Source organism: Mesocricetus auratus, unplaced genomic scaffold, assembly GCF_017639785.1.
Source record: "Mesocricetus auratus isolate SY011 unplaced genomic scaffold, BCM_Maur_2.0 Super-Scaffold_100019, whole genome shotgun sequence".
Lineage (NCBI taxonomy): Eukaryota > Metazoa > Chordata > Mammalia > Rodentia > Cricetidae > Mesocricetus > Mesocricetus auratus.
The window spans coordinates 8,249,125-8,273,220 of NW_024429200.1; the positions used below are offsets into that span (position 1 = coordinate 8,249,125).

General features: G+C 37.6%; 1 protein-coding gene across 4 annotated transcripts in view; it reads right to left on the minus strand.

Annotated features, from left to right (window-relative positions):
• The window catches only part of Exoc4 (exocyst complex component 4), a 695,598-nt gene that overhangs the window by 463,652 nt on the left and 207,850 nt on the right, over nucleotides 1-24,096 (minus strand). Inside the window, exon 10 of one of the 4 annotated variants that reach the window (XM_040728514.1) lies at nucleotides 14,275-14,521. The exons of the other annotated variants lie outside the window; for them this stretch is intronic. Coding sequence (XP_040584448.1) covers nucleotides 14,445-14,521 — 77 coding nt within the window. The 3' untranslated portion in view covers nucleotides 14,275-14,444. Of the gene's footprint in view, nucleotides 1-14,274; nucleotides 14,522-24,096 lie in introns of those variants that run through there. 4 annotated transcript variants of the gene reach the window in all.

Genomic DNA, 24,096 nt, shown 5'->3' on the forward strand with positions numbered 1-24,096 from the left:
CAACATTTATGAAGGGGACAGGAAGGAAGCAATGAAAATGATCATCTGTAACACTTTGCTGAAAGCAATACAGACAGTCTGTTTGTCTAGTGCTAATGACCAGAACATTCAAAGCAAACTTCAAAGTAGAGATCGGATCTCTGAATAACTACTATTAAGATGTGAACACAGAATATAAAACCTAACAAAAAAACAAAAATACCTTGGAAACACTGAAGCAAGCAAGCATGTGCGCGCACACACACACACACACACACACACACACACACACACACACACACACACACACCAATTGCAACATATCAAAAAGATGCCAACAAATGTCTTAACACAGACAGGGGAAAGCTCAGAAGATCACAACCACACACTATATGAAGCTATAGGATGAAAAAGTCTCCCTACAGGAAGAGCACACAAATTGGCTGTCCAAGACCAAATGGTCAGCCTTGAAGACATTTACTAACAACAGACAGACTAAGCAGGCTATGTCTAAGTACTCAGGAACAAACACACACACACACACACACACACACACACACACACACACACACACACACACACACACACACCCCAGTGACTAATGACACAGAGGCCATGAATTTGACAGAGTAAAGAAGGGGTTATGGAAGAGTCTGGAAGAGGACAGGGAAGGGAAAATGCTGTAATTGTATTATAATCTCCAAAAATAAAAATGTACAACATTAAGAGGCCACAGTGGCAGCTCGCTGGAGCTGCTTTATGTAGTCCCCACAATAACCTACATTACTCTCTTCCTAAGGCCAGCACAGTGTGGCTGGAAACAGAATATCAACAAAGCTCACAAGCAGAATTCAAGTGAGAATTCAAATTCAGAGTTTTGTACCCAGAGCCTGCTGCCTCAAGCTTCTGTTTCAGGGCAAAGCTCACTAGCCTCGGGACAGAAGGAAAAGGGTTTCGGGGACAGATTAGCACAAGACACAAAAGAAACAGAAAGTGCTAGTGGTATATTAATCTGAGCCATAAGAGAAGGAAGTGATATGATAGTAACCAAAAATCTTGGAAGAAAATGAAAGTTTATTCAGAGTTTACGCCAGCAACAGAAAAGTGTGGTGGAAATACTTGAATGTGCATTGCTAGATTTGGGAAAAGAAAATGAACATATATGGAGTAAAGAAAAAATGATTCCAAGACTAAAATATATAAAATAAAATCTTAAAAGTCTGTAAGAATAGGGGTAGAGAGATAATGGCTCAGCATTTAAGAGCACTGGCTACTCTTCCTCAGGACTGACTTGGGGTCTTACTTACAACCATCTGCAACAGTCCTGGGGGACCTGACACTATCTTGTGGCCACTAGGAACACAGCATGTGCATGTTGAAAAGACATACATGCAAATAAGCACTTCTCTCTGCCCCCCCCAACTCTTTAAGAAAAGAACTATTCTATGCTCAATTGTAGCATGAATTCTCTTTTGTCTTAATAATAAAAACTTGTAGTCATCTGTCAAGGGGTAAACGCTGAAGGATTAGAGAAACAGAGCACCCCTACCAATGCTCAGGCTAAAGGGGAGATTCTGTCCCTATGAATAGTCAGACTGCAACCTCAGGTGGACTGCTGCTCAGACTGCCCTGAGGTCCTGTCTCCTCCAGCCTTACATTCCTCTTTCCACGCAGCCATACCATTCCTGTCTCCACCTCCATTGTGCAGGGAATAAAGGCATTCAATCCCAAGTGCTGGAATCACCTTAGTGTGATCCCTGTTTCTCTTTTAGACAGATTCAATCTCATGTGGACCAGGGGGGCCTTGAATTCACAGAGATCCATCTTCCTCTGTCTCTGGAGTGTTGAGATTAAAGGTGTGGCCACCACTGCCTGGCGACTATGGCTAACTAGTGGTTTCTCTGTGTGCTCTGATCTTCAGGCAAGCTTTATTTGTTATAGAATAAAACCCACTCTACAGGTAATAGCACTTGCCAAGGCTGAGTTTGATCCTGAGAGCCTACAAAGGAGCAGGAGAGAACTGACTTCCACGGGTTGTTCTCTGACATTCACATCTGTACATGTAAATATAAATATAGAAGCATACATAGAAACATATATGAATAAATAAAACACAAATAGATATAGATATACACACACAAGCAAATGATGTGTATAAAAGAATTTTTACACGTTAAATTTTTAAAAATGAAATCCTATGGAATAATGGACACTACTTTTTAAGTACAATAAACACTGGCAGTATCCTGATTTCAAATGATATACTTTTTGTGAATGTGACTTCTACAATTCCTTCAAGGAGCAGATATCAATTATGGTGTTCTAGAGCAAAACCAAGTTCTTTTATCCTGAGAGAAGTCAAGGATCACACAGCTGGCTGTGGTCATTCTGGTATGACTATAAACATCCTTGCTAAGGAATCACTGTAAAACTGAAATTACCATAATTATCTAAACTATCTAAAATGAGGGTCTAAAAAACAGTTATAAAGATCAAGAGCCACAAAGACGTTTGGTATTCTAGTGAACAAATCACTATATAACAGCTGAGAAAAACACAAAAAAATGATTTCCAAAAATAATATATAGTTGTTTGTGTACTCCAGGCAAGGTAGTTCATAATGGGTAGAGTTATTACCTCTCAAAATAATGACCTATGCACTTAAGCATATACCACTGAGAAACAACTGATACCATTTGGGATACTGTCAGATCTAAACATAAAAGCTGTCCCATTAACCCCACCATTTTTCAGAACATATGCACAAAGATATTATTAATCAAGTAGTTCTTCAGTCACATGGGTGACTCAATGAGACCAAAATCAAATATGTTACTTGAATCCAAAGAATTAAAATACAAGAGAAGCCATATTCAGAATCTTATTTATTTTCTTCCTTTGTTTGATTGGATCTGATTGACTTTGAACATTAGTATAATGCTGCTTCAGTGTATGTGTGTGTGTATGGGAGTGTACATACATGTTAATGGAATTCAATACTACCAGGTTAAACTGAAGAGGAAACATTTCTGAGCCCTTGATTAAGGTCTGCATTAAACCATCAGACCCCAGCACAAGCCTTGCTGATGAGTAGTTATTTGGACACACACAGAGCTGTGATTTCCATCCACTTTGCTAATCAGCAAGTTCAGATTTGTTGCTAATGTGACAGTGATGAACAAGAATGATGCTAATGTGACATTGATAAGCAAGAATGACAGCTCGAGGTTGATTAAAATTAGCTTAAGTTCTTTGACCTAGGATAAAATGGAAGGGCTTTGCAGACTGCAGCCAACATGCATGTCTGAAATGGGGTGCAAACACTGAAATCACACGTTTATTGATAAGACATGAATCTGAGCAAATATGCATTTCATTATGACATCATTTAAATGAATGTAGTCACTAATCAAATCTTGTACAAAATCAAAAGTGGTACTAAAAGCATGAAAACACAGAACCAAAGTGCTGAATGAAACAAAATATCATAGGTGGAAACTGTGGCTTGATTATGAAACAAAAGGCACACAAGAAACAAATCATGTACTTAGAAAATTCTCTAACCTGCGTCATCTAGGAAAGATCTTCTGAAACATCACATGGACTTCTCCTTGCCTATCTTTCACTAACACATACAGTTAAAGCATTAGCCATAGCAGCTTAAGGTACCTGCCACCAAGACTAAACCTGAGTAGTATCCCCAGAGGCCATACAACGGAAGACAATGGCCAATCCACTCTTGAACCACGGTGAGCATGTATATTTGCAGGTGGACATACACACAATCACACACACACAAATAAATGCATGCAGTAGTATTTTAATCATACATATGTGGATGGGGATGTATGTGGACATCAATGCAGCTGACTTTGGAGTCCACAAGAGCATGCCGTAGTCCCTGGAGCTGGAATTGCACGCAGTTGTGCGCCACCTGACTTGGGTGCTGCAAACCAAACTCTACAAAAACAGTATGTACTGCTAACAACTGACTGACCCAGTGCCATTAATGACTGACTGACACGTTGCTGCAGCTCCTCAAACACCCCTCCCCAATAAAGTACATGAAATAAAGCAACATGGCTCAGTAAGGATACTTGCCTTGCTGCCAAACATGAGGGCCTGAGTTTGATCATCGGAACCCACATAGTAAGAAGAAAGAAAAAGGTCCTGTAAATTGTCCTCTGACCTCCACAGATATACTGTGGAATGCATGCACCTGTACGCATATGCACATACATGTTAAATAGACAACTAAATGCAAATAAAACAGCTTTCAGAACAATGACTTCACCTTTCTTTACTTTCCTTTGAGAAACCTCCTACTCCAAGGCCATCTAGGCCAACTCAGCAGCTTAGCAACAGCAGGAAACATAAGAATCCCTGAAAGGCTGGTATAAAAGTCAAAATGTACTTTTTTATAAGATACTGCACATTTCCATTTTCTAACAGAGTTCAGATAATGCACCCACCAATGTTTCTGGCAGCATAGTACAACTTTAAAACCAGGGAAAAAAAACATTATGAAACACAAGCAGAAAATCCATGTAGATGGTAAACACAAAGCTAGGGCATGACTGTAGCTTTTTAAAGGCAACACAAAAACCTACAGTAAGAAGCTGACCCTTGCCTAGAGGTGGTTAGAGTTCCAATTTTAAAACATAACAATCCTCTCAATTCATACACTCATAAGCTCTAAATAAAATGACTACACTCACTATGTTGATAGTATTGAAATGAATTCTTAAAGATGGGTTTCTCTGAATCTTGTCTGTGCCAAAGAGGCATTAGTGAAAGTAGATACCACCCACAGCTACAGCAGTCTGTCCCAAGATCATGGGGGATTTCAAACATTTCATGGACAGGCTTTATAAAGAATGCAGCTAAGCATGCATACGTCAAAAATTGGTCTCAGGGTTTCAGTAAAGTTGAATTCTGATGCTGTATGTTAGTAGTGACATTGACTGAAACATTCTCCTGGCAAACACTCAAGAGAAGTAGATAAGGCCTTCTGAGGATCTAAGAATCTATAGATAAGCGAGACACATTTTACCAGCAGTTCTGAGAAGAGGTAACAAAGGAGATAAAAGGGCAAGAAGTGCTGCTCAGAGTGTCTGTAATCAGATACGAAAGTCAATCAACACGGGCAAATCTTCAATTACTCCCAGTGGCAATCATTGACAGGCCTGTTTCTGGGTCATGCTCCATCCATGTAATTTTCACCCTTAAATCTCAGAGAAGAAACTGCATTCAGAAAGGATCTCTAGCTTTAAACTCTAGCCACCATTAGTCACCTAACACCCTTTCTAGCAAACAGCTATTTCTCATGCATAATATAATTGTCTAAATTATCCTTTATTAGAATTCCTTCTTGAAAGTAAATTTTCTGAAATTATCTGAATTATCTTATTGCCACTAAATAAGTCAATTACTGGAGTCTACAAGCAAATTCATATTGGAGTAAGTAATTCTGGTTTTTCCCCCCCTCATGGCTAAGTTTCAAACACAACGTGCCTTCCAAACATAAGGTCAGATGTGGCTAATTTTTGACATGGGTCAAATCCCACTTTCCAGAAGAAAACAGTGTCACTACATGTTTTTCCTAGATTTGTATTTTCACTCTGCTTCACAATTTGATTTCTGCCATGTAATCACCACCACATGGCTGGGTTGGTGGAAGGCGGGGGAGGAGAGGAGGGAGAGGGATCTGGGATTGATATGTGATACAAGCTTGTTTCTAATTTAAATCTAAAAAATCTCAAAAAAAAAACCACTCAACACTGAAGAAATAACAATAAAATAATGAAATAATCAGCTATAAAACTAACTCTAGGCACACTCTCTGCTGAAATTAAGCACAGTGGGAAAGCCACTCCTGAGGCATTTCCTAAGAGTTTAGATTCAAATAAGTGATCCTAAGTCATGCCATCCTCAGCTCAACTCTTTTTTAGTCTTCAAAACTACTAAATATAGCAGGACACAGAATGATGGAGAAAGTGAAGGTTCTTAATACTTTTCTAAAGATTCTAGGTGCTCCCAAAAAACTAGAAATAAAAATTTGTTCAGTACTTATGGGCACACAAGGCCCCTCGTCTCCAAAACTAATTTCTAAAAGTAATTCAGTAGCAACTTAATTTTTCCAAAGCTTTCCTATTACTAAAAGTCAGGCAGACTGCAAAGGAGCAGAATAACTAAATTCTCAACTGCAACTCAAAAGGACTGCTGTCTCTAAACACGTTCTCAACGTTTCTTAAGTGCCTTTTACCTGAAAAACTCTGGGTCCCATGTCTGATATATTTGTTCTCAACCCTGATGTTTCTCTAAAAGAAATGATAGCGTCAAAGCTCCTGATTATAGTTAAATCTTTCTTGATTTCATTATAGTATGTGTTTGTCTCCTTGTTCAGTTTAACCTACCAGTCAGCATTCAAAAACAGACAATAAATTCAGTAAATGGAGCTACAGTTAGAAACCTGAACGATTTTATAAATAGAAAACATAAACATAAAATGTTCATTATATCAAAACTAACTGCATGATAATCTTCAATGTCAATGTTTAGATTCCATAAAATATCATTCAAGAATATAGTTCAAGAATTGACTACACAAATATCTTTTAAATATATTTTTAGAAAATAAAACATGATTACAGATGTCATCTCATAAAAACTAACATCAATGAGGCTGAAACATAAGTAAGGCATCAACATCACCCCTCCCCAGCTTCAAAGAACATATTGAGAGAAGTGTACAAAATTTAAAAGTGTAGAGAAGAAATGAGGTGATGTGCATCACTAAATCCTGGGCATTGCCTCTGGAACTTGACAGCAGCTGTTACCTGCACTAGATCCTATCATGGAAAGGGAAGGAGCTCTCAAGGCCATACTCCTGAGTATTGATTTAAATGCAGTTAATGGTTTCTAGGAGAGGAAGAAACCTTTCTTTCAGTGATAAACTCACAGTGCCATGCTCCTGTGAACAACCCCTCACCCATAGTCCTCTAAGCAACACTAATGAAACTCACTGGACAATCCAAAGAAAAAGGGAAGCAAATAAGAAGACGGTAAGAAAGAAACAATATTAGAAAGAGGACTAATTGGCAAGGGAAGGTGATCACTGGAAGTGGAACAAGAGAAGATAACTAGAGGTAGAAATAAATATCAAAGTGTTTTATATTCATGTACGTAAATATAATAAACCCATTATACATAACTAAAATATGCTAATAAAAATAAAAGAAAAAAGATAACATAAACAATGTTTTACGAGGAATTGTTAATGGTGGGCATTATGTTGTTACTTTAATTAAAAAATGTTTCTTCTCTCTAGAAACCTAATATTGTCCTATAGTTTGTCTTTGCTAATGAAACACACACACAGGAATATCCATATGTATATGTACCACAAGAAGTGTTTATCACTCCATTCATATGTTCAATGTTATTGGTGTCTACTACATCTGGATTCTATGATGTCAGAAATGTCAAAAGCCTTAGAAATGCTTTAATGGGGGGAAAAGGTAAGTATGACCCCTTCTGTCACACTCAAGGTCATGCAGTTCACATTGCACAGCTGCTTCTGCATTGTAGTATCGGAATACAAAGCAAATCAGATCTCCCCAGCTCCCTCTACCCTTAACAGGAGGGAAGGATCCTCCAACATTTCTGGATTTCAACTTCCTGTTTTCTTTCTTGAAACTAACAGATCCTTCCATTTGTACCTAATGAATGATTCAGAAATCACAGGACTTTCTTAGATCAATAAATACTATACAATGTCCTTTCTTTTTCTTTAGGTTTATGGGCAGTAAATGTCCAGCTATTGAAATAATTTCATTCTCCTTTTCTATACTGCTACAGAACGCCATCTCATCTCTTAGAAGAACTAGCTGAGAACCTGTGCACTGGACTCAGATGTCTCCAGCATAACTGAGTACTCGTGAGCTACGTGCCACTGAGGAAATTATTCAGAACCCAATTTTCCATGTCTATTCTAACACCTCCAGCAGAGTTAAATGAAAGAATATGCAAATGAGTCTAGCACATACTGCATTCTCAAATTGCATGAAAGCAGACAGTGGTACTTTCCTGTGCCCGATTCTAAAGGAAGCTCCAGGTAAATCTTCCTGGACATTCTTGCCTAGTTATTATGCAAGTACTGAACAAGTCTTAAACACAAACATGATGGCCTGAGTGGAAGTTGGAATATCCAAAAGTAATACTATCAGCATGACCTGTCTGTCATTTTTAAAATTCTGAAGAGATAATTAAGCATGTAAACAGTGAAGCCATACAAAAATGAGTACAGACATCTGAATTTATGCAATCACTAAGAGGTTACAGATATACTAGGAAGAGATGACACAGCTGAAAAGACAAAGCTTGCATTGCTGACCAACAATCTACTAACTGCTTTTAGATCTTTCAGATGCTTTGTGACCTGCATGTAAAACAGGATAATTCACCATTACAATCAAATGAAGCAATATGAGTAATCATCTGACATAAAAACTTAAATGCAAGCATGAGGAACCACCTTAAATAACAACCTTCTTGGGCTGGGCGTTGGTGGTGCATGCCTTTAATCCCAGCACTCAGGAGGCAGAGGCAGGTGGATCTCTGTGAGTTCGAGGCCAGCCTGGTCTACAAAGTGAGTTCCAGGACAGCCTCCAAGACAATACAGAGAAACCCTGTCTCGAAAAACCAAAAAAGAAAAAAAAAAAAAAACCAACCTTCTTGGCAGCAGTGGAAAAGGTGCTCAATGAGGGGGATTTATTGTGAAAATCTGCTCTTGATACTCTAGAGTTACACCAACAAATGCTATGCTCTAATTACAATGGGTTGTTTTTTTTTAAATAAGAGGCACAGATAAGCCATAAACATAACAAACAGCCAAAGGAGAAGGCAAGGAGGGTAAAAGGGAACAGCTGGTATAAACTGTGCATATAATTCAAAGAGGCAATGGGGCCCACAGAGTTGCTCAGTAAGTGCAAGTGAACACTGGGTGGTAAGGACATTGATACTTTAGATCCAGGGAAGTGAACACTGGGTGGTAAGGAAATGGACACTTTAGATCCAGGGAAGCAAAACACACTCAATACTCTTCAGGTTGCCAGGGGAGGCTCAGATAAGGCCCCCTGTCTTAATGAGCTACACTCCATTCCCAGCTGCTCTGAACAACAGAGTTCACTGCAGCAAAAAATATTCATACAAAACCTTTGTTGTCCCCAGACAGCAGGGCAGGGTAAATGCTAAATCATATTATCTGCTGAGGCTTTGATATATAAAAACAGAACTCTACTTTTTCTTCCCGTTTAACTTGGGCACATGTTTACCTCTTTTCTTTTGTTCAGATACATATATTGACTCTATTTTTTTAGTTAATTGAAAATATTTTGTAACAAGGGTAGGTTAGGGACAACTAATTCAACCATACAGTTGGTGCCCACAGTCCCCTACTTTCAGAACTTCTGTGAAGCCTATCTGACTCAAATTATTCAATGATCATCGAGTATTTGAATAAATTTGAATACTATGTCAGCCATATTTCTTCCTACTCCTCCAAGGATATGACTCATCTCAAATAACTAATCCTACATCATATACAAACTACTAACAAGGCATCAACTTGGAGAGAAGTGGCCAACATTTGGAAATGGGTGTAACTTACCTAAATAAATTGGAAAGAAGACTAAGGATTTCTGAGGAACATGTCATGTATTCTTTGAACTTCTCAACAGCCTGGGTGACAATACTGTTCTGGTCTCCTCAGTAGCAAATTAGCCAATTATTAGGGGAATGAAAAAATAATGCACCAACTATGTGTCACTTCTGGAAGAAGTCATGAAAGGTGCTGAAGCACCACAGACCACTTCTGGCAATGTCAGGAATCCCGCCCTACAGGAACAATAATGGAAGAAGTGTCTCACCTAGAAGACAAGCTCAAAAGAAGTGTGGTCAGACGGGCACAGGGTTTGGGATTTGTTTGTTTGTTTAAAGGGAGGTTGCTTTTTAATCTGAGGCACATGGATAGAACTGATCTTGGATAGAAGCTGTTTTACTATGAACACAACCATAAACAACTATAACATATTGGTACATCCCATAACTCTGTCATGAATAGAAAACACAAAAAAATTATGACAGTGTTGCAATGTAGGTTTTATGACAGGTTACAGTTGTAATGATTTACATTTATAAGATTATTAGTCTTGGTGTTATATTTTATTACTTATTGTAACTATTTCAATAAAAGTAGTTCTTTTGTATAATATACTCCTTAGTACATTTAACAGCATTATTTTGAGGAGTTCATAGGGCTCCATGACACACAATCTTACTCTAGAAAAAAATGAGGATAGTAAGATTACAAAGAAATAACAGAGACTTGGGCATAAAACCCATTATGAAGAGGTATTTCCCAAGATATGAATTATGCTGAAGGTACAGAAAGTTAAAAAGAAACACGAGATTGCTGTTTTCCCCAGAAAGCCACAGTAAGACTGAAGGGCTAAGGTAGACTATTTGGTCTCAACGGGAATGATTCCCAGCAACTGGTTTAACCTTAGAAGTTGAGGTCAACCAGCACAGCTGCTCAGGAGAAGTACAAGGCAGTAAAATGCCAGTGTCAGAAGTAACATTCTCAGTCTGGATACCTACCGAGACACTGCTGACAGGACACCAGGATACACTTCAGGAACCACAGCCCTCACGTGAGTAGCTGCAAGACAGGTCAAGTCAGCTGATGACACAACAAAGATGTCACAAGTCCAAAGAGTTTTATTTGTTCAGAAAGGATTTAAATGACAACAGAGTAACTTTGTGAAATACCAAAAGGACACTGAACCAATCACAAACCAGTAGTTATTAATTTTCAAACATATTTGGGGAATTTTGTCTGTATCTAAAAGATATCCTCAAAATACTGGTTTGTAAACTGTAGGAGGAAGTCTGATGCCGCCATTAAACATGTGACTTATTAGAGGCGCATACAGATGAGGTAATAAAAGGGCGGTTTACCACACCGCTAACCACACCCACTTTAGGCAGGACTAAAGACGTATACGTACGTAGGCGGAACTACGTCACTAGCCAGGCCCACTTTTGGGCATGGCTAGGAGCGTTACGGGGGAAGGCATAAAAGACAGCACACAGGAAGTCTCGCTCTCTTTTCCTGGAGTTCGGCTTCCGGTCCGGCAGCTAGCAGAGAACTGCTTGGCTCCTCTGGGTTTGGTATCTTGTGAGTAATTTTCTACATTAAATACTTAGCTTTACTGACAGTAATTGTGTGTCGCGTATCGTTACAGCGTCCGTTGAAACCTACTGTCTGTATCTAAAAGATATCCTCAAAATACTGGTTTGTAAACCTCATTGGCAAAACGCTAAGAAAGAATTCACTACTGAAAGGAAACACTCAGGAAGAGTTTAAAGGTATTTGTATTAGATGTCAGCTTATACTTCACCCCCAGCCCCTAAAACACTTGCAACCACTTTCTGGAAAAGCAAGGCAAGAAACTCTAACCTCCGAGTTTATGTTACATGGCTCTCCCCAAACTAACATAAATGGAGCTGCCTCTTTACATATTCAAATGCTTACTCAACTTCAAAGTGTAAAGTATGTTTTAGCAGGCCAAGTCATAATTTTATGACATTTTGAACTTTTAACTTTTTTATGGTCTGATTTTTTAAAATATTCTTATACTAGATGCTCTAAAGTAATCAGTACATGGGACACTATGGAACATTACACCCATCAGCTAGAATTTAAACTAAAGATAAGTTAAGGTAGTAACCATACTGTAGCTTTGGCTTATACCTTTATTGTCTCTGGCAGCAGGAAATACAAGGCAAGAGTGTAGTCAAGCATTCACCCTGACTTAACCTAAAATGCCAGGTTACCGATGTCCTGCAAATCCGTTCATATAGATCAGAACATAAAGAGTGAAGAGCAAAACTATTAGCTTTTGTGTGGCCATATCCAAGACTCATGAGTATGAACACACCAAGAATTTTACTTAGCCAAACAGGGAAACCAGTTCAACTTATACATATTCAAAGATTGTAGAGGTTGGCGGGGGGGGGGCAGAAGCTAAACAGACTCTTACATATTTAAAATGTTCTGTAGCTGGGGGGAGAAAAGAAAACAAAACCAGAATTTCCCTCTGTTGGGGAATATTAATTTAAAGTGTGTGACTTTTCTTCATGCTGCTTTGTATAACTTGGTGAAGCTGTGAGTCTTTGCTTGTCTAAAACACCTGGTGGTCTAATAAAGACCGAGGCAGGACCAAGGATAGGTGAAGCAGACAGGCAAAGAGTGTAAACAGAAGGAGAAACAAACAACTAAAAAACAAGGAGAGAAGGACTTCAGGGGCCAGACACCCAGACACCAAACCATGGAGTAAGAAGGAAAGTGAGATTTACAGGAGAAAGAAAAAAACCCAAAGGGAAAAGTTAGTCCGGAAAATTTAAGATAAGAAAAGCAGGCTAGAAACAAACCAAGCAAAGGTGAACATTAATAACTAAGAATATGTCTCTGTGTGTGATTTATTTGGGAGATGGGTGGTAAACCCCTCAAAAAGATCAAAAAGGTCAAAAGAATAAAAAGCCCAAAGAAGAAAAACAACACACAACATCCCTCTTGAAGCAAACATCTACTATTTCCACATTTTTCTGTGCTGTATGCCATTCCAGTTTGGAAAAATCTGCACATGGAATTCTGATTCCATTGAAAAAAGATAGTACCACCATAATTGTGCCCAATGAGCCCAAAATAGTAAACTCCTATTTTCAAGTAAGGCTTTCATCATTCCCCCATACAATGTGGTATATATGATAATATGTTATTTGTTATTCAGAAAAGTAAGAATTCCATACAAAATAAATGACTTCAATTGCCTTATAAATAAAACATGGATAAATGTCTTGGTAAAATAAATTAAAGGAGCATTTGTATTTGATCATTCCATCATATTACTGTCTTTGTCTACAAGCTGAAGAAACTATTGTGCTTTTCCTGAAATTCATTATGGGTAATGTCTATAATGGAGAAAAATTACTCTGAGTTATAAGTGGAATTCAAACAAAGAACACATATTAGGCACCTCCATGAGACTCAATGCACACTAAAGGCACAAGTCTCACTAATGATGGCCTACCCGTGCACTATAGCTTTGTTGCTGTGTTTGCTGTAGAAGAACTTTACTACCCTCATGAATTAAAAATTAAGCCATTAGAGTGATTGCAAGCTTGTATGTAGTAAACTTCATTTTACCTCTTAAGATTTACTAATAGCAAAAAAAAAAAGGGGGGGGGAACATTAGCCTTGAGGAAACACATTTACTGACTTTGATTTTAATCAATAAGGGTCATGAGATAAGCTAATTACATTCCGTTTTAATTAAAGTGAATCCACTCCATTACTGCTATACAGTTACAGAAATAGATATATATAGGAGGCAGAAGGGGAATCCACCAGTAATGATAAGTACACTGGGGTGTGCCCTTGGGTGCCATTCTAGTATTATGTTTATTCCCATTAGACTTGAAATGCACTGGGGCACAAGGAAATAAGTATAAATAGGTACTCTCATACGGTGATACAGGACTTCTTTGTTTTTTTAAGGCATCTTTTTAAACAAATGTAGCAACAACTATCTGCAATGAGGAAACTTTCTTCTTCTGTGTGATAAGCAAATTTATTTACAAACATAAAAATTTAATTACCACTGACACAAAGGAATAAATCAAGAAAAATCTCAGGATTTCTCAAGAAAGTACTGTTCAAATAAAGCAGAGACGTGCTCAACCCAATAAAGTGAAAGGCTGGCTCATTTAAGTGTCATTTTGGAAATGAGAAAACACTGTCATTTTCACTGGACAGTTTGACACTGGCTCAGTTTACCTGGCAGACTGCAATGTACACGTAACCCTGGAGGGATGAATATTCCCCACAGCACCCCTATTTTACATGATTCAACAGCAAGCAGCCTGCATCCAGAGCGTGGTCTCAAATACACAACTGACTGCTTTTATGTCTCGGTAGGACAGAGAACAAATGAAGCTCGAGAACACATACCGAGCCTGATGGTAGGGAGGAGAGAATATGGGAAAGGGAGAAAGGGAAAAGAGAATAGCAGGGAAGGAGAAAGAAAAGAGGGAGTTGAGAAAGGTAAATTAATGTAGGAGACAAAGGTTGTGAAAAGGGCTTCAGCAAAAGAAGGTGAAGAGAATTAAAATCAACACCAAAAATGTATTAACGTTATTTTACATAGAAATCACTCATTACATACATGTATATTGTGATTTAATGGCCATTTAATTTTTATTGGAGTATACAGGTCAGAATTTAAAATACTTTACAAAAACACTTAGTACGTGCTTCATCTGGACTATTATTTAACAAAGCAACTTTCTTCAGTGTTTCCAAACATGTTTCTTCACCTACAAACAGGCTCATCATCTCCATTTCAGAATGGGGAAATATAAGAGTTCCAGAATTCATCTATTAATATTGGGATATTTACCAAGTTCAATGGATGGGATACTGTTCATGGGAAAAAAGCAAATAAAAAAAGTTAGGGCCACAAACATGGGCACATATGCACACACATACACACATACAATACCCACAGTGAGATAAAATTTTAAATGATGAAACTGTTATGAAATAATTTGTTAACCATGGAGATACAACACAGTTAAACTGGAAATGGGTTATATCTAATCCAGTGTGGGTCAAAGTGACCCCATGGGAACTCCTAAACACCCCAGGCTATTGGTTGCTTACCGTAAATGGTTGGTAAGGCTGAAGATGTTGCTGATTACAATACCTCCACAACTCGGTGAACACAGAAGAAGATGAGCTGGTGCCTACCTAGAACCTGCACTCCTATGGACTGGAAGGTACCTTCAATCTACAATGACAACCTGCCTACAATATGTACTAGTACAACAATGGGACATATCTTGCAGGAATAACCAATCAAACCTGATTGGATTTAAAGCCCATTCCATAATCTGGAACACATCCCTGATACCTCACAGGTAACCAAGAACATGAGGCTATATAAGCCAGGAACATAGGGGAAAACCAACTATTACTGTTCTGCTTAAGGAACATAGAAATAAAATGACTCCTAACAACATTATACTGTGCTCAGAGATCAGTGCTTCATTCAGCCTTCATCAGAGAAGCTTCCTCCTTCAACAGATATGAACAAATAGAGACACACAGTCGGACAATGTATAGAGAATGAGAAATTGTGGAACACTCAGAACTAAGTGGGATGTCTCCATCAAATGCCTTCCCTCAGGGCTCAGGTAACTCTTCAGAAAACAAGATGGAAAGATTGTAAGAACCAGAAAGAGTAGAGGACACCAAAGAAGCAAAGTCATGTTAACACAACAAGACTGATGCACACTGTACCAGTATGTGCAGGGCCTGCAGAAGTCTGCACCAGATGGGGCCTCAACTCTAAGAGGAGAAGGGGACACATGCCCCATCTCTAACTCAGAAGCTCTCCCCAATTGATAACCACTAACAAATGAAAAATTAGTTTTCTCCAACGGAGTCTCACTGAGAATACAAACCACTCTTTAGGGCATGCCCCATACAAAGTAGTAGATGGCCAAAACAAAATTATACCATTGGCATCCTTGGAGTTTGTATCCTAATGTTTTATTATGACTTGCTATTTCTTTCCCTCTACTCTCCCTCCCCCTCTCTCCTCTCAGATCCTCTGCATTTTGTGTCTGAAGGTTTTCTGCTATTGTTGGATTCTTGTTTGAGCAAATGTGTATGTTTCTTCATCTATCTGTGTTTCCTATGCTTTTTCTTTGGCTCTTTTTCTTCTGTTTGCTTATTCCTATCTGATATTTGTTTGGTTTTTTTATCTTGCTGTGATTTACTGTTATCATTATTATTATTACTATTATTATATTTAGATGTCTGTTGGCTATCTAAGAAGAGAAAGAAAGGGTATAAGTGTGTGGATCCTAAAGAAAGAAGAGATGGACAGGATCTCAAAGGAGTTGGGGGAGGCAAAACTGTAATCAGAATGTATCGTATAAAAAATCTATTTTCAATAAAAAAGAAAAAACTTTTATGGAAACTTCTAATTAATAACTTCTGGGAGACACATTCATTACAAATTTATTCACTTTAACTTTTGACTATTAAATTTAAAGGTTTGAATTATGATACCTTTGAAATTTCTGTACAACAATGCTAACTTCTCATTTTTTCTGAGTTGTTTCCTTGGGACTATGTATTGAAAACCCATTGCCCAGCCTCCTACTGAGGGATTCTAGTCAAGCAGCACCATGTGTTAAACCTCTTCTCACAGAGTTTTCATTACTCTCCAGTACAAAGTATTTGTGTAGCAAATATATGAAATATGTTCATGCTTACCTTCAAATTTTGTACCTTTATTTTACCTTAATTTCTCAAAGATCTGTAATTTGTCGCATAAAATGAGATGAATCTGGTATATTTATCTACAAATTATTGTTGCACCATTTCTAACGAAAACAACTGGGTCCTGACACCTGGAGGTGTATCTTTTCCTCTGACACTGTACGGCACTTCTCCTGGGGACTTCAGGAACAGCTTTCTACTTAAAATGGCAACTAGATGTGGTGTTCTGCAAATACCCAACTTCTCTAAACCATATTTCTCATGAATCTCCTGAAAAAAAAAACTTTCTATTTTCTATGACAAAGTCTTGTGAATTCCCTTTCTAATTTGTTATTTTTCTACTTTATGATTACTTTTTCAATAATGTTTCTCAAACTTTGCTCTATGTGTTGGATTTATATCTTTACGATGTGCTACTTAATTCATGACCTAATTTTTAATAATGAAAAGTATGTTCTCTTGTTAGCTTCATAAAACATTTAAATCACTAACACTTTGAAAAGCTTCAATGAAATATTTATTCACCTATACTTTCTCTTTACTTGAAGTAGTTGCTACTTTTTCACAGTACTGTGAGTAATGCTGCTAACTAAAAATGTGGAAAACTGTTGGAGTCCCTAGATGCAATTCTTTGGAGCTGCAATGGGCACAACTTTGTCTTGAGTTGATTTTATATATTTCATATAATTTCCTCAAGATGAAAACCTAAAAGTGTTCTAATAAAAGTGGGTGAATCAACTTCTGGTCCACCTTTGAAGTAGGAAGGCACAGGCCATTAATCTGGATCTTGAGTCAGGAAGACACTAATCTGAGCCACACCTTCTGCTGGAAGTCTATAGAAGGACATAGAAGAAAAAAGCTTTCTCTCTGCCTGCTCGCCCTCAGCTTGCTAGCACATCCATCCTTTCTTTCCCTGGCATTAGACAATACCTCTTCAGGATTCCAGCACATACGGAAGACCAACTGAGACATCCAACCCTGAGGACTGAGAAACTATTGAATTTTTAGACTTTCTGTTCAAAGCAAGCCATTGCTGGATTAGCTGGGTGGCCACCTGTTGGGGAAGTCTCATGTCAATAAAGCACTGTTGAGCCAATAGGAATCTAGATAGGTGGGACTAGGAGTCCAGGAGGACTCTGGGAAGGAGAAACATTAGAGAGTCAAGATGTAACGCCATGGGGTAGGAAGCCCGGAACTATTCTCCGGTAAGAGAAATACTTAGATTAAAAATTATGGGGTAATTACTTAAGTCAGAGCTAGCCAGTAAGAAACAAACAAGGCCAATAGCTTCATAATTAATATAGCCTCCTGTGTGTTTATTTGGGACTGAAGCGGCTCTAGAACCAGGCTGGCGGGAAGGCTTCTCTCAAAGAAAAAGCTTCTCTTAACAGCCACCCATAAGCCATTCCAATGAATGCCGTATATATACTTATGTTCTGTTACTCTAGAGAAGCCTGACTGATACATGCCCTCTCCCAAGTAGTCGCAAACATGTTCCAATCTTCATAGACTATTTTTACAAATATAGTAATCATCATTTAAATAGGCAGAACTCCTAAGACCCTATAAAGACTGCTTATTGTACTCTTTTGCCCAAACCAGATCAATTCTTGGGGCTTATGGTTCATGAGAACAGAATTATGTTTCAGAGGTAGAAACAATGAAGTAAGGTAGATATATGTGTAAATGGTGTGTTTGTATATTTACTAATTATGATGCTACCCTCATCACAAAGGGACAAATGAACACATTAGCAGAGCAAGGGGTAAGCAACTCACCCTGAAATCAAGGACCTAAAGATTAAATTACTTAAATAACTTATTTACAAGGAAAATACCTCAAACAATGGGGGAAAATGAGCAACTGACATGTCAGAGTCCACACACACCCAAATTAAAAATAGAATTACCATGTCACTTAGCAGCTCTACCCATGGGTTTATATGCAAGCATAATGAAAACAGTATGTCCACAGAAAATTTGAAAGTTCACAACAGCATTACATTATATCATAGTCAAAACTAAAAACAGCACAATGGTCATATGTCCATACAATCGATTATCATTTGTCTTTGAAAGGCAAGAAAGTATCATTAAATGTTATCATATGTAAAAGTCTTAAAGTTAGTGAAAGACACAAGTCTCAAGATCTCATACTGTAGAATTGTACTATGTAAAATGTCCACACTAGGTAAGTCTACAAACAAGAAACAGATTATAGACATCTGGGATTACAGGATTTGTGAGGAAATAGGGAATTACTGTTAAATAGTAGCAGAGCGTGCTTAGAGATGAACAAAAATGATTTAATATCAATGCCCCTCCAAACTGTGGTATTTAGACAGTTGCTGAGACTGACAGTGATTAAAAGAACAAATACTGAAGACTTGGAATGCAAGGATAGTTTGGTTAAAGAGGTGGTAGATTCATCTTCAATGCAAACAAACAAACAGCAAAAGCACAAATCCTTCCAGGATTGTGAGGTGCTACAACTGAGCAGTGGTTCAGTCCAAAGACCTATAAATAATGTTAATTGACATGAGAAAACAGAAGCAAACAAATTTTCTATTCGAAGTGATGAAACCAAAATCTATGCGAGGGACTAAATTCAGAGTCTTGATAATGGTTACAAACTGAACAAAGAAGAGATACTACTGCCATATTCTTTAGAGATTCCTGGTGGAGAGCACCTGTTTTTTGACAACTCTAAAAACTACTGACAAAGAAGTCACTAATAAAGTAACTTCCAGGACTAGAAAACAGATGTGTTCAATGCTATCTGACCACAGCATGGCCTCACGTGCTTCAGTACTATATTATACTTAAGAATGCTAAAAGAAGAACTGTTCACCTAGTTTTATTCTATCACCAGGAAGAAACTTAAAACCAGTAACTAAAGACTGTACAAAAAAAAAAAAACCGAAAAGCTTTGAAGAACTAATTCTTTGAAAATCAATGTATTCTGAATTATAGTTTAATGTTAACTTTTCATCCTGATAATGAAAACTGAACTGGGGGCAGTAACAAAAACAATCAGAATGTAATTTGTCCACTGAAGGAAATTATCCACACAAGTCCATGGAGGACAGCATTATACAAGGGATTAAGGGGTTGGCATGAACAGGACCTCTATTTGTCTTACAGGACAGAACGTCCCCATTACTGTGGCCAGTTCATATCACCCTCCTCTCTAAGGCCTCAGGGATTCGCTCTTATCTAATCAGTTTAACAGTTGCTATCTTAATTTATTTTTAATCTTAGTTTATTATGCTGCCTAAACTTCATAATGAATACTTGGGCTTAATAATAAAAAGTTATGCTTGAAATAGTCTGTTGAAAATTAAAATACATAATCATAGAGAAAATGTTTCTGAAAAATACATAAAAACGTTGATGGTATAATAACATCAGGAAGATGTGCTGAACTTTTTGTAGTTTTTAATCTTCTACCTCTGAATATGAGAATTATCAAATTTAATGTACTAGGGCCTTAAAAAGAATGACCTCTAAGTCATGTGACTAGACAGTCATTGTTGAAGGATCTTAGTCAGGACAACCTAACTCACTTCCCTTATCCAGCCCAACCTCTTTCTTGATTCAGTCCTTGAAATTCTCTTTGGGTGTTTAGAAGTCATTTCCTTACTTCTTGTCCTTTCCATTTCCTAGTATCCTTCAGCAATCTTTATTCAGTATCTTTTTCACAGAAGTTCAAAAGCCTATTAGAACTATTTGTTTCATACTAGGTTGATGCTGGTGAATGACCAGTGGGATCATAGAAAGGTTGCTAAAATTGCTTAGACCAAAAGAAAGCGTGCAATAAAAACTGACAATAAAGCATGAGTAAACATCTAATGCAAATATAACATCTTATGAAAGCATTTTATTGTAGCCAAGAATGAGGGATGCCTTGCAAGCATTTACACTCATTCCTTGCTCTTGACTCAAAGCTAGTCTGAAATCTCTGTGGAATAAAAGTTTAGAAGCTAGTCCTTTACTCCTTATACTGAACATTCTTCATCTCCAGTTTTGTGATTCATGAATAAAACTCAAATGAAGGAGATCTGTACAAACATCCAATTATAGAGCCTGGTAATTGTTAATTTGTTACTATAGCTACAAGTTTTAAGTCATTTATTGGGAATGAATCTTTTCAAATTGCTGTGGACCCATGGGAAAGGGTGCATTGTTGATAATCTGTTAATGCACATGCATTATTCTATTAGAGTCAATAATCTCTAGGGAAATTGGATACTTTCTAAGTGCTATAGTGTTAAGAAGGAAGCAAAATAGTCAAAGGCAGCGTGCTTATCCTGACTTTTACCACCTTCCTTCAATTTACTCTAAGACTTAGTATATAGATCCTCAAAGTGTATTCCCTGGATCAGGGGAGCAGCTTCACAAAGTAGTCAAAAATGCTAATTCACAAACCTAGAAAGTAAAAGGATATAGGCAATGAGGTCTACAGGTCCAGCTTTTTTTAAAATAATTTATTGATTTTTATTTTATGTGAGAATTGGTGCCTTGCCTGCATGCATGTCTGTGTGGGAGTGTCAGATCTTAGCGTTATACAGACAGTTATGAGTTGCCATGTGGTTGCTGGGAATTTAACCCAGGTTCCTTGAAAGAGCAGTCAGTGGTCTTAAGCACTGAGTCATCTCTCCAGCCCTTTAAATTTTTTATGGGTATCTGAAGTCATTCTAAAGTTAAAGAATGCAGTCTCAGTACATACTCTGAATGTTGGACCATTTTCCTGGACAGTAATCAAAGGTATATCCTTATCAAGTTGGGGAATCTTGAAATTTTAAAAATGTTTACAATTATAAAACTGATAGGGTATCATAAGTGGGGTCAAGGATGAAAGGAAACAGACACAGCCCTAGACTTTGTAAATAATGCGGGCTGATACCGTTTTTTGGAAAGTAAGGACTCTACCCAATTCCAAATAGGATTATGTTAGCCCCTTCTAGATATATACTGTTAAGGAATACCCACAGGTTCTCTGTAACATCTTAATAATGTATTTACTTTTGTTTTATGTGCATTGGTGCCTTGCCTGCATGTATGTCTGTCTAGGGATGTCAGATCTTGGAGTTACAGATACTCAATAGCTGCCATGTGGGTGTTGGGAATTGAACCTGGGTCCTCTGAGATTAGACAGTGCTTTTAACTGCTGAGCCATCTCTCCAGTCCTTACTGTAACATAATGAAAATAGTACAAGTTGAAATATGTGAAGAATCCGAACATAAAAGTGAAGAACTTGATTCACATCACATACAGCTTCAGAAGACTGGGACACCTCATAAGCAAATTCTCATAGCATTCACCTCTGAGATACGTGTCTGCACTTATAACACTTACACTTTGGCTGCAAGTGCTTTAGATGGTAGTTTCTGTTGTTGTTTTGTTGCTTTTCGAGATAGAATCTCATATAAATCACTGGACTAGGTTATCTCATAAGATGAGTCCTATTTCCATGGGAAGACATAGAATACAGTGTTTTGAAGGGACTCTATGTCACTGAGATTTGTTCAAACTTCGAAAATGTAAATGGGTGTATTCAAATAACTATACTAATACCACAGCCTTTTGACTAAAATATGAATCTATCAAGCATCAGTACCAAGAAATATATCCATATGTATTTAGATATTCTAAAATATAGTCTGTCATCAACAACATATTATATATCAATAAGCCAATCACTCTAGAAATGGTAACTTTGAAAAACTTTCTTAAACCAGGTGGCAGAGACAGTCAGATCTCTGATTTGAGGACAGCGTTGTCTAAGTAGCAAGTTTCAGGACAGCCAGTGCTACACAGCGAGACCCTGTCTCAAAAGAATAAAAAATAAAGAACAAAAAATAAAATAAAATACTTGTTTAGCATGTGTTCCATTTTTCCATTCGAAAGACATGTAGTTTATTTGAATATATTTATATACTCCACTGATATTACCAAGAGAGAAGAAATAGTTCCTACATCCTGTGTTAAATGCTGCTGATGGGCAGCAAGTGCACAAGGAGTGACCAAGAGACTCCAGCAATGGTTAACACAATTATACTGAACACAATCACAAAATCACAGCAAAGAAAGCGCCACAGAGGAATGTGGGAAGTCAGAGAGGCTACTTAGCACCTCTAACCTTATTTTGTTTCTTTTTTATATTATTTAAGGGAATTCAGCTACAGAACATCAAACTTTTCATATTATACTATCAAGCAAGTAGAGAGAAATCTGAAAAACACTACCATAGGCTGACATAGCAAATCCTTAAGCCAAATAATAATGGGTTCTCTCACTCTTTCCCTAGGTGCTGCCATTAGCAGGACTGAGCTTGGAGAAGCTTATGAAATGCAGACTGAAATTCTTGCTGTTTCTTTAGAAAAGTTTCCATAGTTATGGCTCATTTCATATCAACAAAACAAAATATTTCCACTTATCATTTTGATAATGGCTGCAAAAGTATACAATTCTAATTCACGAGCTGACAACCAACAATAGACTTCAAAGCCATTAAAATAAACTGGGATTTTGTAGATAAGACATGCAGAAAGCAGGGTATAGCTATCAAAACAAGCAGCTAAGCACTGAAAGAAAGATGAGAATGTGGCTGTGAACTCTGGAAACAGGAAGAATAACTTAGAAGTTAGTAAACGCTGGTGTGGATGGTTCTGACTGCCTGCACTTCCCCTGAAGGTGCCAGATACTCCTCAGATCTCTATCTTTTTCAGGAAAGCAGTGGCCATTTCCATTAGATTATTCTCTATAATTAGTCTTATGGTATTTTTCCCACTTCTTCCTACTTTAAAGGCTCAACAACCCCACATCAGCACAGACTGTTCCTCTATTCCAAACACTGTAAATCGCTACCAACTTATTGCTCTGAACTTTTTAGTCTCCATATGCTAACAAATATCTAATACCATCAATTAAACTGATCGTATACTTAAGAAAATGAGCTTCTTTATCCTAGCACTATCTTCCCTAGAGAATGACACCCTGTCAATTCAAGGATTTCAATAGCAAGTTAGGACTAAAGAGAATATCAGGAGTCCATGTCAGCGAATCCTATCAAATATCTGTATAATTAATGGCAAAATAGCTAGATATATACAGATTTACATGCTCACAAGCAAAGATGAATCTATCATTATTAAATGTCAATTATATAAACCTAAAAAGTGATAGCATTCCTCCATATGATATTCCTCATCACTAGTATGTTTTGAAGCTGACTTCATGCACATCAATCATCCATCACCATCTACAAGAGACATACAGCACATCAGACAGAGTAGGGTGCTTCCAGGAGAGCAGCAAACACCATAACATCACCACTGGGCCCTGCACATGATACTGGGTGAATTACTAACTGTGAGTCTCTTCAATCAAATCAAGTTCCTTAATTAATTAATAGAATAAACAATGACAAACTGTAGTTTTTGTGGTGGCGCACGACTTTAATCCCAGCACTCGGGAGGCAGAGGCAGGCGGATCTCTGTGAGTTCGAGGCCAGCCTGGTCTACAGAGTGAGTTCCAGGACAGCCTCCAAAACAATACAGAGAAACCCTGTCTTGAAAAACCAAAAAAAAAAATAAAAAAAAATAAAAAAATAAAAATAAAAGCTTCATATTAAGGAAAAAAGCTTAGACTAGCCTGGCTTTCCTACTTCACTAAATAACAAATTATTACTTCTTTAAAAG